This window comes from Lacerta agilis, chromosome 17, assembly GCF_009819535.1.
Source record: "Lacerta agilis isolate rLacAgi1 chromosome 17, rLacAgi1.pri, whole genome shotgun sequence".
Taxonomy (NCBI): Eukaryota; Metazoa; Chordata; class Lepidosauria; order Squamata; family Lacertidae; genus Lacerta; species Lacerta agilis.
The window spans coordinates 28,954,231-28,977,826 of NC_046328.1; the positions used below are offsets into that span (position 1 = coordinate 28,954,231).

Consider the following 23,596-nt stretch of genomic DNA (forward strand, 5'->3'; position numbering starts at 1 on the left):
TGCTTTGCCTCAAACCAGCCTCCATCCGATTTGAAAACGGAAGTTGTGGTGAAGCTGAGGTGTGTACGGCTCGGGCAGCCATTGCACATGCTCAGTTGACAGCTTCAGTGAATTAGAGTTCGGCCTGGAGAAACAAATCAAGTAATGGGCATCTGGTGAATACATCCTCTTGGTTTATCTAGCTCAGGGTAGTCCCAAGGGCTGTATGCAGCACTCAGAGACGCTGGGCTTTGGGAAGGAGGTGTGAGGCTCTGACAGGGTCCTAGAGTCCTCCTTCCTCCTTCCCAAAGCCTAATTAGTGCTTTCCCGGCTTTGGGAAGGAGGTGGGAGAGCATCAGGCCCCGGCCAGAGCCTCGCACCTTCTTCCCAAAGCCTGGCACCTTGTTTACCTGACTTTGGGAAGGCAGTGTGAGGGCTGCGGTGTCAAATTTTGGCTTCACCCCCCCTCCCCGCTCGACAAGGCATTGTGCGGCCAGTTGGTTCTGTGTTGAAGTGCTCTTGCAGCCCACATGGTAAGAAAAGTTGGGCCACCCTAATCTAGTTCACTGTTGTCCACACTCACAAGCAGCACTGCTCCAGGATTTCAGACCAAGATCTTATTTGGAGCTGCCAGGTAGTGAACCTGTGGGCTTTTGCATGCAAAACAGCTCTGCCACTGAGCTACACCTCCTTCCTTTCTGTGAATAGATTTATCTCTTGAGGGCATCAGTACCCGTCTTGTCTCCTAGTCTGTGAAGATCTCCTGCTCTTGCTGACATCTTCCATTTTGCTCCACCCACCGCACCCCACCCCCACAGCTTCAGCCTGGTGTAGCTTTGCCAAGTCCCCAGGAGTTGTTGGGCCGGATCCTGGTGAAAAATAAGAAGCGCCGTGTGCACGGCAAGGGATCTGAAGGCAGCATTCGGAAAAGGCTCCTGGAGCAGACACCCAGCTCCTACAGCGATTCATCCGGAGTGGGTGAGCCAGGCTCTCCTGCGCTAGGTATGCATCTTAATTATTTGCAGAGACGGGGGTTTTTCTGGACACAGGGTGCATGCATTTATTTATTTCCAATATTTAGAAGGCAGTTTTTCACAACAGTCAATAAAAGAACCCATCGGTCCAAAATGATACGGCATCTAGAACAAAACTCACGGGCTAAAAGACATCAGCACGTTCTTACTTGTAGTTGCATGCATGGAAGTTGCTTCACAAAGGGGATACTGCATGTATTTTACTCAATGGGAGTAGAATTTGGTGATTAGCTGTGGAGGAGAAAGCGACAGAGTGCAATAGAGAGGCTAGAGGAGATAAAATGTGGAAATCTTTCTCCATTACTTCATTGTTTATATTTTAACACACACAATGGTAAATTACTGCCTCTGATTTTGCAAAAGACCCTTGTGGTCAGATGCAATTCTTAAGCATTTCTGGTCACTGGTTTCATAACAAAATAACTTTTGCCTGCTTTAGTTTACACTGCACAGTTGTGGGAATTTATTATATTGCATGTCATATCTGTACCAAGCATTGAAATTTTTATTATTGGAAAGGATTGCGTTGTGTGTTTTTGTGTGTGGGGAAGCTTAAGGTTCCATAAATAGGCATTATTATTATTGTTGTTGTTGTTCAGTCGTTCAGTCGTGTCCGACTCTTCGTGACACGACTATTATTATTATTATTATTATTTTATTAATTTATTTGTATCCTGCTCTCCCTGGCCAAAGCTGGGCTCAGAGCGGCTAACATCATATAAATAAAATGATATGCATAACACAAGTGATCAATCAATTAAGATACATCCCACGATTAATTCAAACAATTAAAATTAAAACTGGTCAAGTGGCAATCTTCAGGTTAAAATTGGAAGCGGTTAATACTCGCCAAGACCAACTGTTTCCACTGATATTATAAGGACCTAGGAGCAGGCTGGGAACCTCCTTCGTGCTTGTTCTTATACAACTTACGGTTCTTAAATGCCTGCTGGAATTAAAGGTCTTTGTTGAGTACCTGAATTTCAACAGGGAGAGAGGCCTGTCTTATCTCAGAATTGGGCCCACAATATGGAATGCATGGCTCCAGGAGGAAGCAAGCCATGCTTCTGAGCTCTGGGGGAGGGCCACGAACAAAGACCACCACCCCCTGCCAAACTCTGTGATTGGGCAGGGATGTGAGGAATTGGGAGCTCCCTTAAGGTATCCCTGCCCCAAGTTGTTAAGGGCCTTGTAAATTAATACCAGAACCTTGAATTTGGCACAGTGCCCAACGTTTAAGCACCGCAGCGATGTACTGGTTGTAGTCTGTCCCCACCTTTTCAGATGAGCATCTGTTTTCATCTGTAGCTGGCAAAAGATGAGTGCAGGCTTGCCTGAGCAGCTAACTCATTCTTCAACTAGAATCTATAATGTGTAAGCTGAAGCGACCGTTTTATCTTTCTTATTATTGTTACTGCTCTGCTTTTGGCTAGCCAGGGGAAGACAAAAGAGCTCTGCAATGTTATTGCCCCACTGAGCATGGAGATGGCAGGTGGGGTGGGGTGGGGGGCTCAGAATAGCTCAGTAGTGGAGCGTATGTTCTTCATGTGCCAGGTTCAATCACTGGTATCCCCATCTGTTCTCCTGAAAGACCAGCTCCATCAGACTCTTCCCTCAGCTGGCATCTGGCAGCGGTCGGTCCATCAGACTAAAGGGAAGGGGGAGAGCAGGGGCTGCAGGGCCTCTCCGTCCATTCTGCTGTGAAATACCAGCGGTTTTTGGCTCCCCTGCCTGAAATCTTTCAATTCCAGATGGTCATTGCGAGAACTCAGCAACTAAAAAAGAGTGCCTGGGTTTTCTCTTTTCCTCCTCCCTCCCAACCCCCTTTCCTTTTGTGCCTTGGGGTATTCAGGGCGGATAGGGTTGCCATATTTTGAAGAGCGAAAAAGGGAACGCTGTGGCGACTCTCATTTTAGATACCCGCACTATACGTAGGCTATAGAAGCTGTGATCTATTGCTGAAGGGGGCAGGAGAAGAGAAGAGGAAAGCAAGCCTTCAGCCACCAGTTATGGCTGTGTCTCATCCAGAAAGTATAGCCAGGAACATTTTGGCAAATTTAGAAAATCCACCCAGGCAGAAATTTCACCCCTGAAAAAGAGGGTGTGTCCTGGGAAAAGAGGACACATGGCAACCCTAAAGAACTTCATGCAGTGCATAGTTAAAACTGGAGCTCGCTTCCACGGGAGGCAGTGATGGCCACCAGCTTGGATAGCTTTAAAAGAGGACCAGGCAAATTCATGGAGGAGAGGGCCATTGATGGCTGCTAGCCATCCATGAAAGCTCTGCTCTCTGCATTCTTCAGAAATGCTTCTGAATACCAGTTGGTGGGAGCCACAGCAGGGGAGAGTGCTCTTGCGCTCGATTCCTGCTTGCTGGTTCCCCACAGGCATCTGGTTGGCCACTGTGAGAACAGGATGCAGCACCTGATGGGCCTTTGGCCTGATTCAGCAGGCACTTCTTATGTCTTCTTACGAATCAAGAAAACTATACTGGAGACTGATGCGAGGCACAGCACACGTTTCCTTCCTCCTTTGCATCAGACCCAGAAGCGGGGGCAGAGTACGTGCAAATCAAATCCCCCTGCTTTTGCTTCCTCCTTGAAACACCTGAGCTTAGCTGTCAAGAGTCAGAGCGGCACTCCCTCTAGCCCAGCGCTGTCTGCCTTGACTAGCAGCAGCGATCGTTGAGAACCCGGCTCCATTTAACTAGAGGTGGTAGGAACCGAACATGGGAAGCTTCTGCATCAAAGCGGCAGAACTGCTGTAATCGTTCAATGTCTTTGTATCCTGCCTTTCTCCTGAGTTGGGAATTAAGGTGGCTTAGAACATTTTTTTTTAAAAAAAACACGTCATTATGAAATATAAAATATAAAAACAAACTATTTGAAACCAAAAGTTAAAACACATGTAGAGCCAGCCATTCAAGTACAGTTTGCCCCGACAGTGTCCCACCGGCCAGCTTTGTCTGCACTTTAGTTTCCAAAGGCCTGTCTGAACAGGAAGGTCTTAGCCTTCTGAAGGAAGGGCAACAAAGAGAGAGGCAATTGCACTTCCCCTAGGAGGGAGTTCCTCAGTCTGGGAGCAGCCACAGAAAAGACACACTCTCTCTCTCTGTCTCTCTCTGTCTCTCTCTCTCTGTCTCTGTCTCTGTCTCGGGTTGCCACCAACTGTGCCTCTGATGTTAATGGGACCGAGAGGAGGTGCTCACCTGAGAATCTTTTCAGCCAGGTAAAGGGAGATGCAATCTTTCAGTGTTACACACTATGTATCTCCCCACACATGTATAGGTACTGCAGGCACAGGAAAGAGCACAGCGTAGAATATGACTCATCAATGTTTAATACTGCTGCTCTCCAGCTCTTTTAGCCTGGCATTGATGAGTACAATGACAATACTTGGCACCGACTCATTAGGGCTGTAGAGAAAAAGCCCTGGACTCTTTTCCACGCCATTTCCCCCAAGCCAAGAGTCGCATATCTCCCACCAGTTTTATTCAAATGCAGAAGGGTAGCTTAAGATGCCTACCTGGGAGACAGGACGTCGGCTCTCCTCCTACCTTACAAGCATGGCTATGGCTCTCATTGGTCAGAAAATGCCAGGGCCGCTTCCTCCAAAGAGAGGGGAGAGGTCTTTAATCATCATCATTATTTAATGTATTTATCTCCCACCTTTCTCCCAAGCTGAGATTTCAAAGCCTTTGGAGTTTTATCCCCCTCCCTTCATTTGGGGTCCAGGCCAGATCTTCCTATGTACTGCTCTCGTATTTGAAGGCCTGTCTCATAGAAGATGGAGGAAACTTTTTTTCTGTCACGCCTAGAGTGTAGGACCCAAAATAAAGGGTTCAGAAATGACAATGTGATTTTAAACTAAATGTTGAGAAGGACTTCTGCCTGGTACAAACAGTTTAGTGGAGCAGATTTACCTTAGAAGGTGGTGAGTTCAGTTTGGTTAGAGAGTTGTTGTTGGTTTTTTTTTAATGCAGAGACTGAATGGCTACCCTATAAGAGGATTGCCTGCGTTGATCTTTGAGGTCCTTTACACTCTAGAATTCTATCTACAGTATTATTTATTCATTGTATAGCCCACCTTTCCTCCCAGGAACTCAAGGTTGTGAACGCTGTTCGTCCCATCTCCGCTTTATCCTCACAACCACCTTGTGACGTAGGTTAGGATGAGAGACAGTGTTTGGCCCAACGTCACCCAGTGAACTGTCTTACTGGCTGAGGGAGGATTTGAACTCTGGTTTTCCAGGTCTTAGTCCAGTTAGTTGGAAGAACACACCTGATCTTGTTACAGGTGGGTAGCCGTGTTGGTCTGCCATAGTCAAAACAAAATCGAAAATTCTTTCTAGTAGCACCTTAGAGACCAACTGAGTTTGTTCCTGGTATGAGCTTTCGTGTGCATGCACACTTCTTCAGATACACTGAAATAGAAGTCACCAGATCCTTAAATATAGTGGGGGAGTGGGGAGGGGTATTACTCAGAAGGGTGGTGGGAATGGGTGATAGGCTGATAAGTGTGGAAAACCTGTTGACGACTCTAAACGGCTGCAATTAGTCTTGCAGGGAAAGGCAAGGGGTGAGATGGCTAAAGATGGCTTTGTTATGTATAATGAGATAAGAATCCAATGTCTTTGTTCAAACCAGGTTTCTCCATGGTTTTAAGTTTGGTGATTAGTTGCAATTCAGCCACTTCTCTTTCCAGTCTATTTCTGAAATTTCTTTGTATTAAGACAGCTACTTTGAGATCTTTTATAGAATGTCCTGGGAGATTGAAGTGTTCTCCTACTGGTTTCTCTGTCTTGTGATTCCTGATATCAGATTTATGTCCATTTATCCTTTGGCGTAGGGTTTGGCCTGTTTGTCCAATATAGAGAGCTGAAGGGCACTGTTGGCATTTGATTGCATACACAATGTTGGAAGATGAGCAATTAAATAGTCCTGAGATGGTGTGTTTGATGTTGTTGGGACCAGTAATGGTGTTATCCGGGTTTATGTGGCAGCAAAGTTGGCATCTGGGTTTATTGCAGGCTCTGGTACCAGTGTCCATGTTGAGTCCTGTTTTTGTATTATTGTGGGTGAGGAGCTGTTTGAGATTGGGTGGCTGTTTGTATGCGATGAAGGGTCTTCCTCCCAGAGCTTGAGAAAGAGAACTGTCATTGTCTAGGAGAGGTTGTAGATCTCTGATGATGCGTTGTACTGTTTTAACTTGGGAGCTGTATGTGATGACTAGTGGTGTTCTGTTATTTTCTTTTTTGGGTCTGTCTTGCAGCAAGTTCTCTCTGGGTATCAGTCTGGCTCTGTCGATCTGTTGTTTAACTTCATCAGGTGGATATTTTAGTTCTAAAAAGGTTTGCTGTAGATCTCTTAGGTGAGAGTCTGTTCAAAGGTACAAGAATTAAGATTTGTTTCTCTGTTTGTTTTCCCCTTTTGGAAAATAGGCTGCGTACACACCATCCACATGTTTTATCGCAAAGAATCTTGGGAACTGTAGTTTGTTAAAGGTGCTGAAAATTGTAGCTGTATGAGTAAACCACAGTTCTGAGGGTGCTTTTGAGGGCTTTAAATACCGTATTTTCCGGCGTATAAGATGACTGGGCGTATAAGACGACCCCCAACTTTTCCAGTTAAAATATAGAGTTTGAGATATACTTGACCGCAGATTCTCCACCCGGCGTATAAGATGACCCCCGACTTTTGAGAAGATTTTCCAGGATTACAAAGTAGTCTTATATGCCAGAATATACAGTACATGGTATATATGCAGCCCCCTTCTCAGTTAACCCTTGTATTGCGTGAGCTCTACGTTTTCCTGCCGCTCACAATTTTTTATTGTTTTCCTCCCTTGCCCCCTGACCTCCCCCCCCCAAAAAAGGCTCTCCATTTGCAGAGCAGGCTGAGGTACTGTCACCAGTCATGACCAACGGTGAGGAGAAGTCTTCCGAAAGAATCGCAAAGCTGGTTGAACCCCGCAAGTCTATTGGTGAGTGTCTTTTGGGGAAGACAGGAGGCTGTCTGAAGTACCTGAGGTACCAATTGAGTTGTCAGTTGAGTTGCCAGAAAATTCAAATGAAAATTGGAGAGGAAATTGGAAATGCATACAATTAGTATTCCGGACATGTTAGGATACCATGTATCCTTAGAACGCAAAATATGTCTACTCGGTTATTTGAAGTATGCTGTCTCTGAAAACACTGAGAAATAGTATAACTGCAGCCTAAAAATTGAGGGAAGGTACATCTCTGACTGTATGTAGATAGTTTGACAAAATTTGGTCTACATTAAGAAGGATTAAGTTAACTTATTATAAAAGAATACATATAAAAAGCCTAACATGTTAATGGTAAAAGGGCTACTTTTTGCAATGCTTTGGAATAAGTAGCTTAATGATAATGTTCAGCCTAATGCTGCTTTATTTTGTTGAATCTTACTTGTTAGAATCCCTTTCTTTAATGATTTTAATGGTTTGGTTTGAGCAATAAAGTATTAAAAATTTAACGAAAAAAAATCAGTAAGGGAAATGGCTGGCCAGTGTTCGCTTATTCTTGCCATGTCTGGAACAGAAGTCAATGCAGGGAATGTGATTGGTATTCACTGTTGCTGCTGTTTTTTGTTTTTTGTTTAATTTAATTGATTTTTAATTTCAAGTAACAAAACATACCCACACAAGGAAAACAGGGCTTAGAAGTTGTATAGAAAGAAAAGTAAAACAGCAGCTCATGGTTGCAGTTTTAGACATTTCAAGAAAGGCAATCTAATGAAAGTGTCTCTCCACAAGGTTCCATAAGTCAATATGCTTATCTTAACAAAATCAATAAAAGGATACCATATTTTGTGATCCTCGGATTCAGCAGCTCATAACCCACTTGGGGCTGTTAAAAGTTAGAGCAAGACTTCAAATTGGAGCAAGCTGGCTACTTTTGCTTCTGGGGAAAGAAGGAGCCAGCAGGTCAGAACACAATCTTGCCTCAGTGATGTCTCTCTCTCTCTCTCTCTCTCTCTCACCCATTCTATGGGGAGTGGGAATACATTAATCCATTATTTTTAAGTTTGTAGTATACTCTAAATGTGCCCTCAACTCATTGCCCTTCAGGGCTCAGGAATCATCTCCCCCCACCTTAACTACATTTTGGCTTTTTGCTTCTAACCCCTTTCCTTCCTTCCATGTCCAGACCGTGAAGCTGAGAGCGAAGAGGAGGAAGAGCAGCCGGACCCCAAAAAGCCCACGACAGATGAGGTGCGTGCAAAGCAGGGATCTGAAACCCGTGGCCCCTCTAGATGTTGATGGACTTCAACTCCCATCAGCCTCAGCCAGTGTCGTCCAGAATGATGATGGGAGATGTTGTAGGCCGACAACAGAGGGGTCCCCATCACCGATGTCAAGGGGACTGGTTTGAGTGTTGTGTAGGCCTACACTTTATTTTAAGCAGACTTCTGGGTTGGAGAGCCAATGTGGTGTAGCAGTTAAGAGTGTGTCGGACTGGGAAGGTTTGGAAGGCCATCACTCAAATCCCTACTTGGCCATGAAGATCACTGGGAGGCCTAGAGGGTCTGTCGGCAATTCTAGGCCTAATTTACCTCATAGGGTTGCTGTGAGGAGAAAAGGGTGAAGGGGAGAGTGGTGGACACCACCTTAAACTCCTCAGAGGAAAGGTGGGATTGAAATGTAATAATGATAATAGAATTTGATACTACAAATGGCAGGTGGGCTGATGCCAAAAAACTTTAAATGCTTCATCACATTTGGCCATCATCTCTCCCCATAAATTGTAGTAACAGGAATATGACATTTGGCATCACTTCATGCATTAAGCCGCATGCGTGTGTATATATATTTGTGTGTGCGTATGTGCGCACACACACACGTTTAAAGAGTGCTTTAAACATATGGTCCAGATGTGACCTTAAACATTTTTTTTCTAAACTGTTTCCATCTCCCCTTGTCCTCCCCTCTCCCCTTTGTGACAGGGCACCGCAAGCAGCGAGGTCAATGCCACAGAAGAGATGTCTACACTGGTGAACTACATTGAACCTGTCAAGTTCAAATGCTTCGAGGTGGCCAGGAGTGAGTGAGAGCGGGGAGGGGGATGGATGCTGGCAGTAAGGCGTTGGTGTAAGTTTAGGAGTGGGCAATCTGTGGCCCTCCATGCATTGTCAGACTCCCCATCCAGATGTAGGACACATTCACAGCATACATTTAAGGCCGTGTGATACCACTTTAAACAGTCATGGCTTCCCCAAAAGGATTCTGGGAGCTTTAGTTTGTAAAGGGTGCTGAGAATTGTTAGGCGACTCTTATTCCCCTCACAGAGTGGCGATTCCCAGAGATCCCTGTGAAGAGGGATTGATTGTTAAAACACACTGGAAATTCTAGCTCTGTGAGTGGAACAGGGGTATCCTAACAGCACCCTTAACAAACTACATCTCCCAGAATTATTTTGAGGAAAGCCATGACTGTTCAGAGTGGCATCACACTGCTTTAAATGTATGGCGTGAATGTGGGCATGTTGAGGGACACCCACATGGATGGCTTCAGAATACAATTAGAAAAATTTATAGAGGCTCATGCTAGCAGTGGCTACTAGCCAACATGGCTATGTTCATTATCCCAGAGTGGTTTAACACTCAACCTCTCGTCGCAGAGAAATCTGGAAATTGTAATTCTGTGAGGGGAATAAGGTGTCTCCTATCAACTCTAAGCACCCTCAACAAACTGCAATTCCCAGGATTCTTTGGGCAGGGGAGCCATTGCTGTTTAAAGTGGTAAGATACTGTTTTAAACGTATAGTGTGGATGTGGCCTTGGATTCCAGTCGCACCCAGGGCTTTAAATGGTGCACATGCAGCCTATGTTTGGAAAAGGTGTCTGACTATCACTCTCTATTCTGACATCAGCTTTCTAGGGTCTCTGACAGAAAAGGATATTTTTCTGATTCCTTTATAACTGGAGACGCCAGGGACTTGAACCTGGGACCGCCTGCATTCGAAGTGCATGCTTTCTATGACCCTCTCCCCATTGACATCTGCCCCAGTGTGTAAATATTCCCCTGATAGGGAAGAAGCAGCAATAGGCAGATTGGGAGAGGTGTGTGCGCAAGACTGTCTGCGTAACGTGGAGCATTAACACGGTGCCTTTTTTTACTTCTCTCCTCCCAAGAACGCAACAAATCTTACGAGATGTCTTCCTTCGTGGAGACCAAAGGTTTGGAGCAGCTGACCAACAGCCCCATGGAGTTCGTTGAGTATCCTGCCTGGTGATGTATGGTGGTTTGAAGCAGAGTGGGCCTCAACTGCTGAGCAGCCCCTAGGCCTCATCTGTGCTGTACCTTTAAAGCAGTTATCCTACCACTTCAACCAGTCATGGCTTCCCCCATGGAGTCATGGGAACGGTAGTTCGCTAAGGGTGCTGAGACTCGCTAGGAGACACACCCACCCTATTCCCCCTCACAGAGCTTTTGTTCCCAGAGTGGTGTAGCAAGTCAGCCCCTCTTCCCAGAGAACTCCTTAGCTCTGTGAGGAAAATAGGGGTCTCCTGTAAGCACCCTTAACAAACCACAGTTCCCAGGATCCTTTGGGGGAAGCGATGACTGTTGAAAGGGGTATGGTACTGCTTTAAATGTCTAGACGAGGCCCTAGATGAATCCCTGTGGCAGCACCTTTTTCGCTACAACAGTGAATGGTACAACTGTTTTGAGTGCTTGGAACCACTTCTGTTAGTAGAGACTGATCCGTTAGGGCAAATGGGGCCACCAAGCTCATTCTGCCTTCTTACTTACAAGCAGTCCAGGAGTGGCTCTGCCCGTCATTGGCTCTGGCACCACCTACTGTTGGGCTCCCTGCCTTCTGTCCTACTAGTCCCAATGGGCACTAGTTGGCACTGGCTCCTGCGTGTCCTGCTTCTGGGAACTGTGGGAAAGAAAATCCAAGATAGGAGGTTATGTATGTGGGGCTCATTCTGTAGACCCAGGCATCAGTAGGAGTTGGGGGTGTGACCGCAAATGCTCAGTGGTAAAGTCAGATAGTCTAAGCCTTCTCCATGAACAAAGGGATGACATCAGTTTTATTGGATTGGACCATTGGTCTCTCTTAGGCCAAGAGTGAGGAATCCGGTTTCCGTTTGGAAGACCTCGTTCCCTTGTGGGCAAGTGTGTGTGTGTGTGTGTCACATACCAATGGTGGGTGGAGCCAGATGCAGAAGTGGGTGGAGCAATGTATAGGATTCTTGCATTTTGTACAATAGGCTCCATTCCTGGCCAGCGTCTACACTGTCAGCAGCGCTCCAGGATTTCTCCAGCAGCGTGTGTAGAAGCTAGCCTATTGTGCAAAGGTAAAATTTGTATTAATTGCTCCGTCCACTTTTGCCTTCATCCCTGCCCACCACTGGCATGTGGCCCCTGGAACATGGCCCAGAAGAGAACGTGGCCCTTGAGCTGACAAGGTTTCCCACCCTTGGGTTACATCTTGATGTGTGTGTGTGTGTGTGTGTGTGTGTGTGTGTGTGTGTGTGTGTGTGTAAGTAATTGATGACTAATGTTAGAAAGAGGGACTGAGAGCCTGAGAAAACAGAATGCCTTCAAGGGCACGTTGAGTGCTCACAGCTGATCCATGATCATTGATGGCCACGGTAGAGTTGAGGTGCTCTCGTTGGCTGTTGCCTTGACAAGCACCCCTTGCCCAGATACAACAAGCAGCAGCTGAGCCGGATATACCCCAAAGGGACCCGAGTGGATTCCTCCAACTACATGCCTCAGGTCTTCTGGAATGCCGGCTGCCAGATGGTGGCACTCAATTTCCAGTCGCTTGGTAAGTGCCATCCTCTTTCCCCCCCTCTGCTTGCTAACAATGAGGGCTAGAAACTTATTTCACATGTGTTTTATTTTATCCACGGCATTTATATACTGCTTAATCATTAGCATTTCTAAGCAGGGTATGTGAAAAATAAACCATTCAGAGAATGTGACAGTAAAACCAAACCAAATGACTTCTGGAATAAGAAAGTCCTTGTCGTGTGTCTGATACTCTGCAAGCTCAGTTCAGAGGAAACTCCACATTTTTGGGCCCACAGCGCTGAGACTACATGGCTTTCATATGAAAGAAAGGAACAGCCCTCCCATCCTCTGGGTTGCATTTTTTTTGACAGTCCCAGGCAGAAAGGGGAAAAAAACAAAAGAAGCTTGTTAAGCCTCTGGTGCTGGTGGGTTGCCAAACATGGCTGGTGGTCTGCGTTTTGGTTTAAGCTGGCCGGAAGCAGGAAAGACCCATGGCAACTCTCTTGACTTATTTTCCTACCAAATTAAAGAGGGAGAGATCTAACCACACACAGTTCACTTTCACGTATGCATAAGGCAATAATGGGGAGCCTGTGGTCCTCCATACGTTGCTGAACTCCCATCTGCCCCAGCCAGCATGGCCAGTGGTGAAGGATGATGGGAGATGTAGGCCAACAACATCTGGAGGGTTACAGCTTCCCCACATCCCTGCTGTAGAGTCTCTGTGCTCTGTGCTGTTCAGAGATGGAGGTTTCAAGAGTCGGGGGAGGAGGAAGGATAGAATATTTCTTGTTCTCGCTTGTATGATGTATCGACACTTGTGCTTGAATCTCTGTTTTCCCAGACTTGCCAATGCAGCTGAACCTGGGCATCTTCGAGTACAATCGCCGGAGCGGGTACCTGCTCAAGCCAGAGTTCATGCGGCGCCAGGACAAGCTCTTTGACCCCTTCACCGAAGATATCATTGACGGCATCGTGGCTAATACCGTCAAAGTGAAGGTCCGAAGGGTGGTGGTTTGCAGGGCTGTTGCAGGGATGATGAACTTGGTGGCCCTCCAGATGTTGCTAGACTCCAGCTCCCAGCAGCATAGCCAGTGGTCAGAGGTGACGGGAGCTGTTTTTCAGTAGTTTCTGAAGGGCCACAGGTTCCTCGCCCCTGGGCTGTTGCTATGACGAGTTGCCAGCTTAATATATTACCGGGAGACTTAAACAAAGAGGGGGAGCTCTTTCTTCCATGCTCTGCTTGAACCTGATTGGGCAACTGCTAGAGGCAGATTCCCCACATTGATTTAAAACAAGGATTTGAACAATACTGTCCTCCCAATGAAAAATATAGAGACGAGTTAACACGTTTCACTTTATAAACAGTAAAAATTTGGTCCCATCTCTCTCTCTCTCTCTCTCTCTTTCTCTCTCCCATCCCACTCCCAGATAATCTCAGGACAATTTCTTTCGGATAAGCGGGTGGGCATCTACGTTGAGGTGGACATGTTTGGGCTGCCGGTGGACACCAAGCGCAAATTCCGGACGCGGACATCACAGGGGAATTCTTTCAACCCAGTGTGGGATGAGGAACCTTTTTTGTTCCACAAGGTATTGGTGAATGCAGTTCTCGCACAAGGACTCGGCTCTTGAAGAAGCCATAATAACGTCTATGTTTAAATCTAATTTGAATTTGGTATCTGAGCCTCCCTAAAATAAGAGCGCTTCTGAGCTTATGCAGAGTGCATTTTCTTAATTGTACTTGCCTGTGTAGGGACAGATCAATGCCATCAAGTGGTTTAATATTTGCTACCTCCCTTACCCAAACAACCTTGGGAATTGTAGTGCTTTGAGGGAGAGCTAGACCTGTCTTATCAGTTTTTTGTACCCCTGTCAAACTACAGCTTGCAGCTTTCTTTTGAAAATAGTATGAAACAGCTGCATACTTGTAGTGTGGAGGGGGTCTTACAAGATGTAGATGGCTATTGCGTAAGTTAAGCAAGTGGGACTGTTCCAACTGTTTTGGCTTTTGGCATGATAAACATGGAGCCCTCCAAGTGGAGGTTTGGGCAGCCATCCATCGGTGATGTTCTGAATTTCCTCCATCAGCCAGTGGGCCATACTAGGTGACCTATAGGATCCCTCAAATTCCGATTCTAAAAATGACAATGTAAGGTGTCGTGTCTTTTTGTTTCTGCCTTTCCCCTAATAATACACCTGTCTTGTCTGTCCCCTCAGGTGGTGCTTCCTACATTAGCCTCACTGCGTATAGCTGTCTTTGAAGAGGGGGGCAAATTTGTGGGGCATCGGATACTGCCCGTCTCTGCCATCCGTTCAGGTGACCCCCCCTTCCCCTCCCCATACCTGTTTACTGGGATACTGCCGTTCCACTCACCGGGGCTTATTTCTGAGGTTAGACATGACAGCGCTGTAAAATACTTATTCTGGTGCCATCTTTTGTGCATTAGAGCATTGGTGGTTATCCTGAACAGTCATGTGCCCCTCAGTAAGCTTATGTGTCTCTCCCCACAGCAGCCTGGTGGGGGGGTGGCTGTGGGGAGAGAAGAGGGTGGCACGGCCCCCTTTTTGCTGAGGCCCTGCCCTCTGCTGCCCCACCCACAGCCAGCATGCTGCGCCTCAGGGGTCACCTCCAAGGGATTGCAGCCCTTGAGAGGCCAAAGGTTATCTATGCCCAGCCTATAGCCTGCTTTATCAGAAAGTAGAAGTGTTTATCCTTAGGCAGCAGATTTTATTAATTACCTACATGCACGTGCGTTTTAAACAGCAGAGCCAAAAGGCCGTGAAGTGTAAAGAGTGGATATGCAGTGTTTCTGTGGAGAGCCAAATGCGTGCAAAATAAGGGCAGCCGTCTAGATTTCTAGATTAGCTGGGCTGATTTATCACCGGAAATGCGGTCTTTATCTTGTATACATTTGTGCTTTGCATAGAAATGTCAGAAACCCGCTACTTTGCATTTCATGGCCTTCTGGCCTCACTGTTTACTAAATCATTTTCCTCCTTGTACCTCTATGTGTACACACACACCCCACCTACACACACACACACACACACACACACTATGAGTGTGCTGTATAATTTGCCGTACAAGGACCATAAACACAGAAAGGCGCTTTAATATCAGCTCAGCTTATTAGTCTGCTTAGCTTAGTATTGTCCACTCTGACTGGCAGCTGCTCTCCAGGGTCTGGGGCAGAGAGGGAGCTCTTGCCACAATCTGCTACTGGATCATTTTTAACTGGATCGAACCCGATCCCTCCTGCATGCAAAGCATCTGCTCTACCAATGAACTGCAGCCCTTTCCCCAAAAATACACCAATTGAATGAAAAGGCACTGCGATGATTGGCTAGTGCCTGAAGCTGTGAAGGTGCCCGATACTCCAAAGTCTTCCCGCAACGCTTGAGATTGTTGAAGTTTGACCCTGTGAGATGTTGTTGGGCTACAACCCCCGTCACTAGCTGAGCAGCTGTGCTTGGCAGAGACTCATGGAAGTTAGGGCACATCTGCACCAAACATTTAAAGCCCATATTCCAGTTTTTAGTGTCATGGCTTCTCCCAAAGAATTCAGCTGTGTGAGGTGAATAGGGATCTCCTAACAGCTCTCAGCACCAGAGGTGCCATCTTGTGAGGGCGAGTGGGGAGACCAATGTTGTGGCAGGAGGGGAAGAAGCCAGTCACGAGTGTTGCTTTGCCTCCATGCTTTTTGAGCATAGGAGGGGCAGAACCTACCCCAGATATATAGGGGGGAACAAAAGAGCTCTGCCCCCTGGAACTGGCACCCCTGCTCAGAAGCCATAACGGGCTACAGTTTCCAGGATACTTTGGGGGAAGCCATGACTGCATAAAGTGATATTTTGCTTATTTACATTTATTAATTTATTTTTTAAAAAACCAAATGTGTATACCCCCATGTCTAAAAAAGAAATCAAAGCGATTTACTGCAATAAATCATGAAACCGTACAAGAAAAACCATATAAAAAAAAACTTAAAAACATACATCAATTAACCATTGGAAGAAGCATGTATAGTGCATGCGCAGGCTTGGCAAAACACAAAGGTTTTCAGCAGGTGTTTAAAAGGGGGCGCAGGAACAACCTGCTGAATCTCTACTGGCTGATTATTTCACATGACTGAGCCGGTGACACTGAAGTCTCAGTTTTAAATAGGTACATGGTGTGGACGTGGCATTGGAGTCCGGCAACATCTGGATTCCTAATGACAGAATCTGGCGCCTTCTGCCTGCTGAGCAATGCTTTACCAATGACCGTTCCCTCTCCATTTCCAAGTATTGGCCTTTCCTAACCACCTGCACCTGCTGCCCCTGAATGTCCACCTCTCCGGTCTTACTGGGTTTTTTCCTGTGTTTCCCCCTCCCTTTGTCCCACAGGCTACCACTACATTTGCCTGCGCAGTGAAAGCAACCAGCCCCTCTGCCTCCCAGCCTTGCTGGTCTATACTGAAGCCTACGACTACATCCCAGATGATCACCAAAGTAATTTGAATGCTTGGGGTGGGAGGCGTTTAACGTTCATTCCCTCTTCCCAGGGAACTCTGGGGAATTGTAGTAGCTCTGTGAGGGGAACAGGTTCTCTTAGCGACTCTCATTGCCAAACCGAGGAAACTACATTTCCCAGGATTCTTTGAGGGGGAAGCCATGCCTGTTTAAAGTGATATGATACCGCTTTATACAGTGCAGATGGGGACACATGATTTGTCGCTGAAGGTTAGCCGCTTGGCTGATCTGTATTGATGATAAGGTGAGCCTGACCAATAGTATCTAGAAGGCTACTGGAGAATACCAGGAGAATAGAAGATATATGAGCTGATGTGAAAAGGTGGTACCTTTCTGCTTGTACCTGATCATGTGCTTTGAACCCTGCTCACCTTGACTATTGAGGAAGACCCATTGGGGTTTGAAACACGTTTCGTCTCCAGTATAGATCTGTTTATTCTTAGTCACATCAGACTGCTGCTAGGAGGCATTATCAACCTGCTGTATTTCCATGTAATTTTATCCACCTCTTTGTTACGTTTCACATTTTTTGTGAGATTATAGTTGTGTTTTATTCTTGGATACATTTTAGTAGCACTTTACATACTTTTTTTGGAGGGGCTCTTACCCAATTTTGGGTTGTGTTCTATTGTGTTTATTCATTTATTAAATTAATTGTATCGAATAAAGTTGTGCTCTCAGTACCCCTGCTGAAATTAAGGGACCTAGTTAGCCATGTGCATTAACTTGCTGACTCTGAGTAGGTCTACTCTGAGTAGGACTGTTTATTTCACAAGATTTATACACCTCTGGATTGTAATAAAACTTCAAAAGTGGTTTACAAATGAGAATAGCCAATAATAAAATTAGCAGTTTAAAAAATGTTTAAATCAGCCATCTGAAATGATTGAAAAAATAATTAAAATCAGTATATGTGCTGCTGAAGCAAGCACAGAAAAAAAATAGTTAAAATTAATAATAAGCTAAAAGCAAGATTTAAAACACATGTGAACATTCTATGTGTCTGGATAGGCTTGTGTAAAAAAATTTTTTTTTTTTAGCAGGGCTAGTACGTCATAAGGAATCTGTGTCTTAAGTCCAACTTTGGAGACTGGGATGTGGATATTCTAATTTTTTTGTGTGTGTTGCGGTGATGAACTTAGATCCATTAATTTCATTGTGTCTACTTCAGTTGCTGCAAGCACGCACACACACACACACACACACAAACAGGCTTCCTCATGTGTTAAAACTAATGAATCTTCTTTTTCCCTCAGATTATGCAGAGGCTCTGATCAACCCCATTAAACACGTCAGCTTAATGGACCAGCGAGCCAAGCAGCTTGTGGCTCTGATAGGAGAGAGTGAGGTGAGGGCAGCCGTGGCACACACAGAGAGGGAAGCGGATGTGGGGCTGGAAGGGTTTCGTTTCTGTTGGACCTGATCTGCACCTCCCCAAGTGGGTTGGATCACGGTTACCCCTCAGGTTTCATTGTTCTCTGGATTCTGCCATGGTGGAATCCTCTACTTTTAAAAAATGTATTAGAAGGGCATAGTGTGTAATAAAAAAAGTTGTATGCAGTGTTGGTCCTACTCAAAGTAGACCCATTGAAATTAATGGACACTGCTAACTTGGGTTCATTAATGTCAGAATAAAGCTGATTTGGATACAGCCTGTCATGTTTACAAGTGTGTACCAGTATTTTTTAAAAAAATACGTATTTATTTTTCAGAGGAAATAATAGTGTTTCTTTTAAACTAATTTTAATATTTTTTTAAAAATGGCTTTAACCCACCCTGGCATCTTGTGGTGAAGGGTGGGTTTAAAAGTTGAATGAAGAATGGGGATTTTAAAAGGTGATGGTTAAGACAGAAAATGGATTTATGATAGAAGCCATGTGAAACTGGGAAGAGACAGATTCACCTGTTGTTAAGAAGGTAGGACAAGGGATGAAACCTATGGAAGTGCAGGCAACCCCCCTCCTTGCCAGTGATGTAACGGTCCTTACTATTTCTGAAGCAGGGTCTCTGTCTCCAGCATCCTACATCTGCCCAATCAGCATGAAAGGGGGTCTTTTTAGCCGCTGCATGCTCCAAAGCTAAGCATTTAGGGTCGCTTCATTTTCAAGAGAATGGTGTGCAAGTTCTGTTACGTACAACGAAGCTTCAGGCCAAACGCAAGTCCCTCTGAGAGAAGATATTGGAGCACTCCAAATCATGTACTTGCACAGAAAATAGCAGATCTAGCTGAAAGGCAGCACATGGCACTGACAACGGCAACGTACCCCTTCTTATTACAGTTGTGTAATTGCAGTATTATTGTGCAATCTTAGAAGGGTGAGGGTGTGACTGTCCTGAAGGGACCCCGCACTTCTGAATTTGCCACTGTGCTACTTCTCCTCCCCAGCAGGAGAATGCAGAGAAGCCACGGACATCGGTGTCGAGAAGTTCCTCTGGCGTGACCGCTGGCCCCACCGAAGAGGCACACAAGCCCCCACCTCCCCTGCTCCCCCCAACCCGGAGCCCCAGCGTAGTTCCCAGTCAAGGTAAGATCTAAAGCAAGGCACGTCAGGCCCCAAGGGCCAATTGCAGCCCTCCAGACCCCGCAGGTGGCGCTGTGGTCTAAACCACAGAGCCTAGGGCTTGCTGATCAGAAGGTCGGCAATTCGAATCTCGGCGAAGGGGTGAGCTCCCGTTGTTCGGTCCCAGCATCTTCCAATTGCTTTCTTTATGGTGCCAATCAACTCAATACAACGAATCACGTGTGGCTATACTTTTTATAATCTATTTTATACTTGTAAAGCATTTAGAAGGCATTTTGGCAAGTCAGCGGCATATTCATTATTAAACTCTTACTATTGATCTGCCCGCTCCCAAGAACTGCCAGTAGCAGCCTTCTAGCAATAAACAAGTTCTGGGAAAGCACAATTGGGGTTTATACAGTTGGGGTTATTGCTGCCACAATTGCTGTCCTTGCAGTGGGTACATTTTCTGGGAATGTGCCCCACTACCTCCCCATACTTACCTGGATCCGTGTTTTAAGAACAAACTTCTAAAAGGATACCCTCATGCCCCTTTCGTTGTTTTAACTCCTGTTTCTCATTTCTTACTCTCTCGCCTTCTCTCAACCCTGTAGTGCAAAGGGACGATCTGATTGCCAGCATCCTTGCAGGTAAGAAGACATTGTTGTGCCAGCACCCTTGAAGATAGAATCCAAAGGTCCTCTAGACCAGCCTTTCCCAGCCTTGAGTCCCCAGATGCTGTTGGACTACAATTCCCATCACTCCTCCATGCTGGCTGGGGCTGCTGTGAGTTGTAGTGCAGCAACATCTAGGGTCCCATAACTGGGAACAGTTGCTCTAGATCACTGGTTTCTTAAACTGTGGGCCCGCAAGCCCCGTTCAGGGCTGTGCGTTGCGGCCCAGTTGAACTTTTTCTGTCCTTGACTCTTGTCCTTGGTTTACTTCTTCGGCTAATGGAGACCGAGGCCATTTTGCCCAGGCAGGGCCAGTGTGGCATAATGGTTAGAGTGTTGGACTAGGACTGGGGAGACCTAGCTTCAAATCCCCCACTCGGCTATGAAGCTCATGGAGTGACCTTGGGCCAGACATGCTCTCTCAGCCTAACCTACTTCACGGGGTCATTGTGAGGGTAAAATAGGGAAGGGGAGAACAGTGTGTGCCATCTTGAGCTCCTTGGAGGAAAGGCAGAATATAAATCTAATTAGAAATACAAATAAATAAATTATCGCACAGGCTAGCAAGACCCTGTCCTAGAATCTGAGATTTTCATAATGCGATGCTGGTTTTGATGCCAGTGCTGGAGGGGGGGAAACTGTTGTGGAAATATAAGTTGTGAATGTTTTTTATTTGTATAATGCCATCTTTTTCCATTTCTAAGACGCCCCCATGTATAAGACGCCCCCTATTTTTAAGGATTCCAAATTAAGAAAGCATCCCTCAGCACTACCCATGTATAAAATGAGCCCCAATTTTAAACCTATTTTTTTGTTTTAAAAAAACCCCTAGTTTTATACATGGAAAAATACAGTATTTAACCCATCTTCCAAGACCCTCACCAATTTTCAAGTGGGGGGAGGAAAAGTCTTGAACTGTGGAACCACAGACATTCATTTTTAGTTTTCTCTGGAATCAAGTCCCTAGTCCTTATGGCTCCAGAGAGAAACTTGTGGACAGGGGCAGGTGGGAACTGCCTTGCGCTGCACGTGCTCTCTCTCATTGTCTTGTTGCTGTGTGTGGATAACAATATTCTGTAACCTAGGACTTCCGGTTAGGTGCTGAGTCAATGGCGGACGGGAGTCCGACGGCTCCGTCCTCCGCTAGGCGATAGGGATCTCCGTGCCTGCGCCACGGGTCCCTTAAAGCCACGGGAAGAGCGTCCCGTGGACCGACGGCTTCGTGGGTCCCAGACGTGCTGTCTCCGCTCCTGATTGACCCTCGTAAGGGGGAAAACCAGGCGAGCGGAGCCCCAGCACGGGACTGAAGAAGCGACTGCCTGCGGAGGATCAAAGCAGCGATCCCGCCAGACCTGAGCACCCGGCACTTCCTACACAGAAACTTCCAAAGAAACTCTGTAAGTTAAAGAATTGGATTATTTTACAAGTTTAAAGAGCACTGCTTGCAGAGGAAATTGCAAAAGGAAGCCTGTTCCCTTTGAACTGTTTGCGCGAGCTTGGTAGCGCTAAAAGATCAAAGCCGCGACTAACGGGAAAGTTTTGCGAACTCTGCCAAACTTTTTAAAAGTTGATTAAAAGTTGCTTAAAGGATGTTTAAAGACTTAAAAACAGTTGATATGGCAAAAGAAGATGCCCCTCACCCTCTGGATTAGGATTCCGGGTCAGTAGCGGGCTGTGATACATTGTTGCCATTTTTTCTTTGTTGGTGTTTCAGTGACTGTTTACCAGTGGAGACATTTTGACTTTTTTGTAACCAGATACAAGTTACTTTATGGACTTTGGTGGTAACACTGCAAGTTAGGAACTGTTACTGACTTGGGCTATATGAAAATAAACCCTTCTTGGCTTTAAGGAATTTATATTCTGAAAAATTTAAACTCTTTGCCTAAAAGCTGGATTTTTGGGACTGGTGTGGGCTCCTGGCTCAGCAGTCTCTTTGTTCTCAGAACTGAGCTGCTGGCCACCTGGTGTTTACTTTTGGGACTGTTGGCCTTCTGCTGTGAATGTCTGAGATTGTTACCACAGCAACTGGAGTGACCTTGAGATTACAATTGCAGAGCCCACAGGAGATGGACACTAGATCAAAAACAACTGGTGCTAGCTCTGCACAAAAAAGAGGCTCTGTTTCCCTAACTCTACAGGAACAAATGGAGAAATTGGTTGTTAGTGTGGCAGAAATTGCAGCAGGATTGAAAAGCGTTACTGAAGGGTTGAAGCAAACACAAGATCAAGTTTCATCAGGAAATACAGCAGTGAACTCAGCAATAGAAAAATTACAAGCTGACATAAAAGCTGATATTAAAAATTCTACGCAGACCCTGGAAAAATCAATTGGGCAAATTGAGGAGAATGTAAGGAAGAACAGAGAAGAAATTAATAGGATTGGGCAGGAGGTGACCACCCTGAAAAAAGACTCAGAGGAAATTAAAGTGGTCAAGGAAAAAATAAAAAAGGTGGAGGAAAAATTGGACAATTTAGATTTGGAGCAGATAGAGAATATTGGAACACGACAGAGAACTGTTGAAGAGTCTCTCGCTTTTCTGCAACTACATCAGAGAGAGGGCAACATCCGTCTAAGGGGTCTTCCAGAACTGGAAGGGGAAGACCTAAAAGCTTATATTGTGAAGCTATTTTCAGGATTTTGGGAGGTAGAAGAAGTTAACGTCTCAGCGCGCATAGTGAAGGCCTTCAGATTTGGTCCAAGAGGTTCCAGAGGAAAGAAAAGTAACAAAACAGTTAGTGACTGTTTGATTGTGTTACACGATCGACACGATAGGGACTTTTTTCTGGACTTGCACTATAGAAACAACCTGGTGGTAGAGCAGAATAAAGTAATTTTTTATAAGGACATCCCCAGATTTTTCCTGGACAAAAGAGTTCCTTACAACGACTTGGCAACTGAGCTTAGAAAAAGAAAAATTCCCTTCAGTTGGGAATTTCCAGAAGGCCTGGCATTTACGTTTGAAGGAAAAAAGATAAGAATAAGATCCTTGGCGGAGAAGCAAAAGTTTTTGGACAAGCATCTGGAACAATTTAAAGGCACACCACTCGACCCAGCACAATTCTACAGGTTCCCAGCGGAATTTCCACCACCGCCGGGACTACCAAGTTTACCAGGTTCAAGCCAGGATCCAGAGAAAGACAAGAAAGGAGAAGCAACTGGAGGAGAAGATTAAAGAAAGGAAAATGGCGCTCAAGTTAATGACATGGAATGTCCGGGGATTGAATCAGAGACCAAAGAGACGCAGAGTGTTTTATGGCATAGAAAAGAAGAATTTGGACATAATATGCTTACAGGAAACCCACATAGCCCGACGTCATAGAAGATTACTACAGAACAAAAAATTAGGCCAAGAGTTTATATCATCGGACAAGGTCAAGAAGAGAGGAGTAGTGATATATGCAAAGGAGAAATATAGCCCAAGACAGCTTTTTAAAGATGAAGAAGGGAGATACATCGCAATTGAAATTAATATACAAGGCGAAAAACTTTTGATTCTGGGACTTTATGCACCAAATGATGGAAAGTCAATTTTTTATAAGAAAATACATGATCTGCTGTTGGACTATTTGGATTACAAATTAGTTTGCCTTGGAGACTTTAATGGTGCAGTTTCCACATTAATGGACAGATCTCAAAGAACCAAATTAACGAATGATGGGAAACTCCCAAAGACTTTTTTCGAAATGGTGGATAATTTGAATTTGGTGGACTCTTGGAGATTAAAAAACCCTACAGATACAGAGGCAACTTATTTTAGTGAATCTCAGCAGTCATGGTCGAGGATAGATTATATTTGGATTTCGAATGAATTGGCTCCAAAAATACAAAAGGCAGAAATTGGTCCTAAAACTCTTTCAGATCACAATCCGGTACAGTTAAATTTAAAAATGATTTCCAAGGATTCTTTTAGATGGAGAATGGATGACGCCTTGATGAGAGACACCAAGCTAGTAGAAAGAGCGGTGAAAAAGATGAAAGAATACTTTCAGATAAATTGGAGTTCCGAAGTGGAGAAAAGAATTGCCTGGGATGCAAGTAAAGCTGTAATGAGGGGATTTCTCATTAGTGAAAAAGCAAAAAAGAAGAGACAACAAAATGCAGAAATGGAGAGATTGTTGAAAT

At 45.3% G+C, this 23,596-nt stretch overlaps 1 protein-coding gene across 2 annotated transcripts in view; it reads left to right on the forward strand.

Annotated features, from left to right (window-relative positions):
* The window catches only part of PLCB3 (phospholipase C beta 3), a 70,150-nt gene that overhangs the window by 33,350 nt on the left and 13,204 nt on the right, over positions 1 to 23,596 (forward strand). The window contains exons 14-26 of one of the 2 annotated variants that reach the window (XM_033174196.1): positions 798 to 981; positions 6,888 to 6,995; positions 8,185 to 8,249; positions 8,981 to 9,077; positions 10,169 to 10,253; positions 11,690 to 11,814; positions 12,625 to 12,779; positions 13,212 to 13,373; positions 14,001 to 14,100; positions 16,170 to 16,274; positions 17,552 to 17,643; positions 18,682 to 18,820; positions 19,411 to 19,446. In XM_033174196.1, coding sequence (XP_033030087.1) covers positions 798 to 981; positions 6,888 to 6,995; positions 8,185 to 8,249; positions 8,981 to 9,077; positions 10,169 to 10,253; positions 11,690 to 11,814; positions 12,625 to 12,779; positions 13,212 to 13,373; positions 14,001 to 14,100; positions 16,170 to 16,274; positions 17,552 to 17,643; positions 18,682 to 18,820; positions 19,411 to 19,446 — 1,453 coding nt within the window. The remainder of the gene's footprint in view (positions 1 to 797; positions 982 to 6,887; positions 6,996 to 8,184; positions 8,250 to 8,980; positions 9,078 to 10,168; positions 10,254 to 11,689; positions 11,815 to 12,624; positions 12,780 to 13,211; positions 13,374 to 14,000; positions 14,101 to 16,169; positions 16,275 to 17,551; positions 17,644 to 18,681; positions 18,821 to 19,410; positions 19,447 to 23,596) is intronic. The other variant, XM_033174197.1, reaches the window with a different exon arrangement.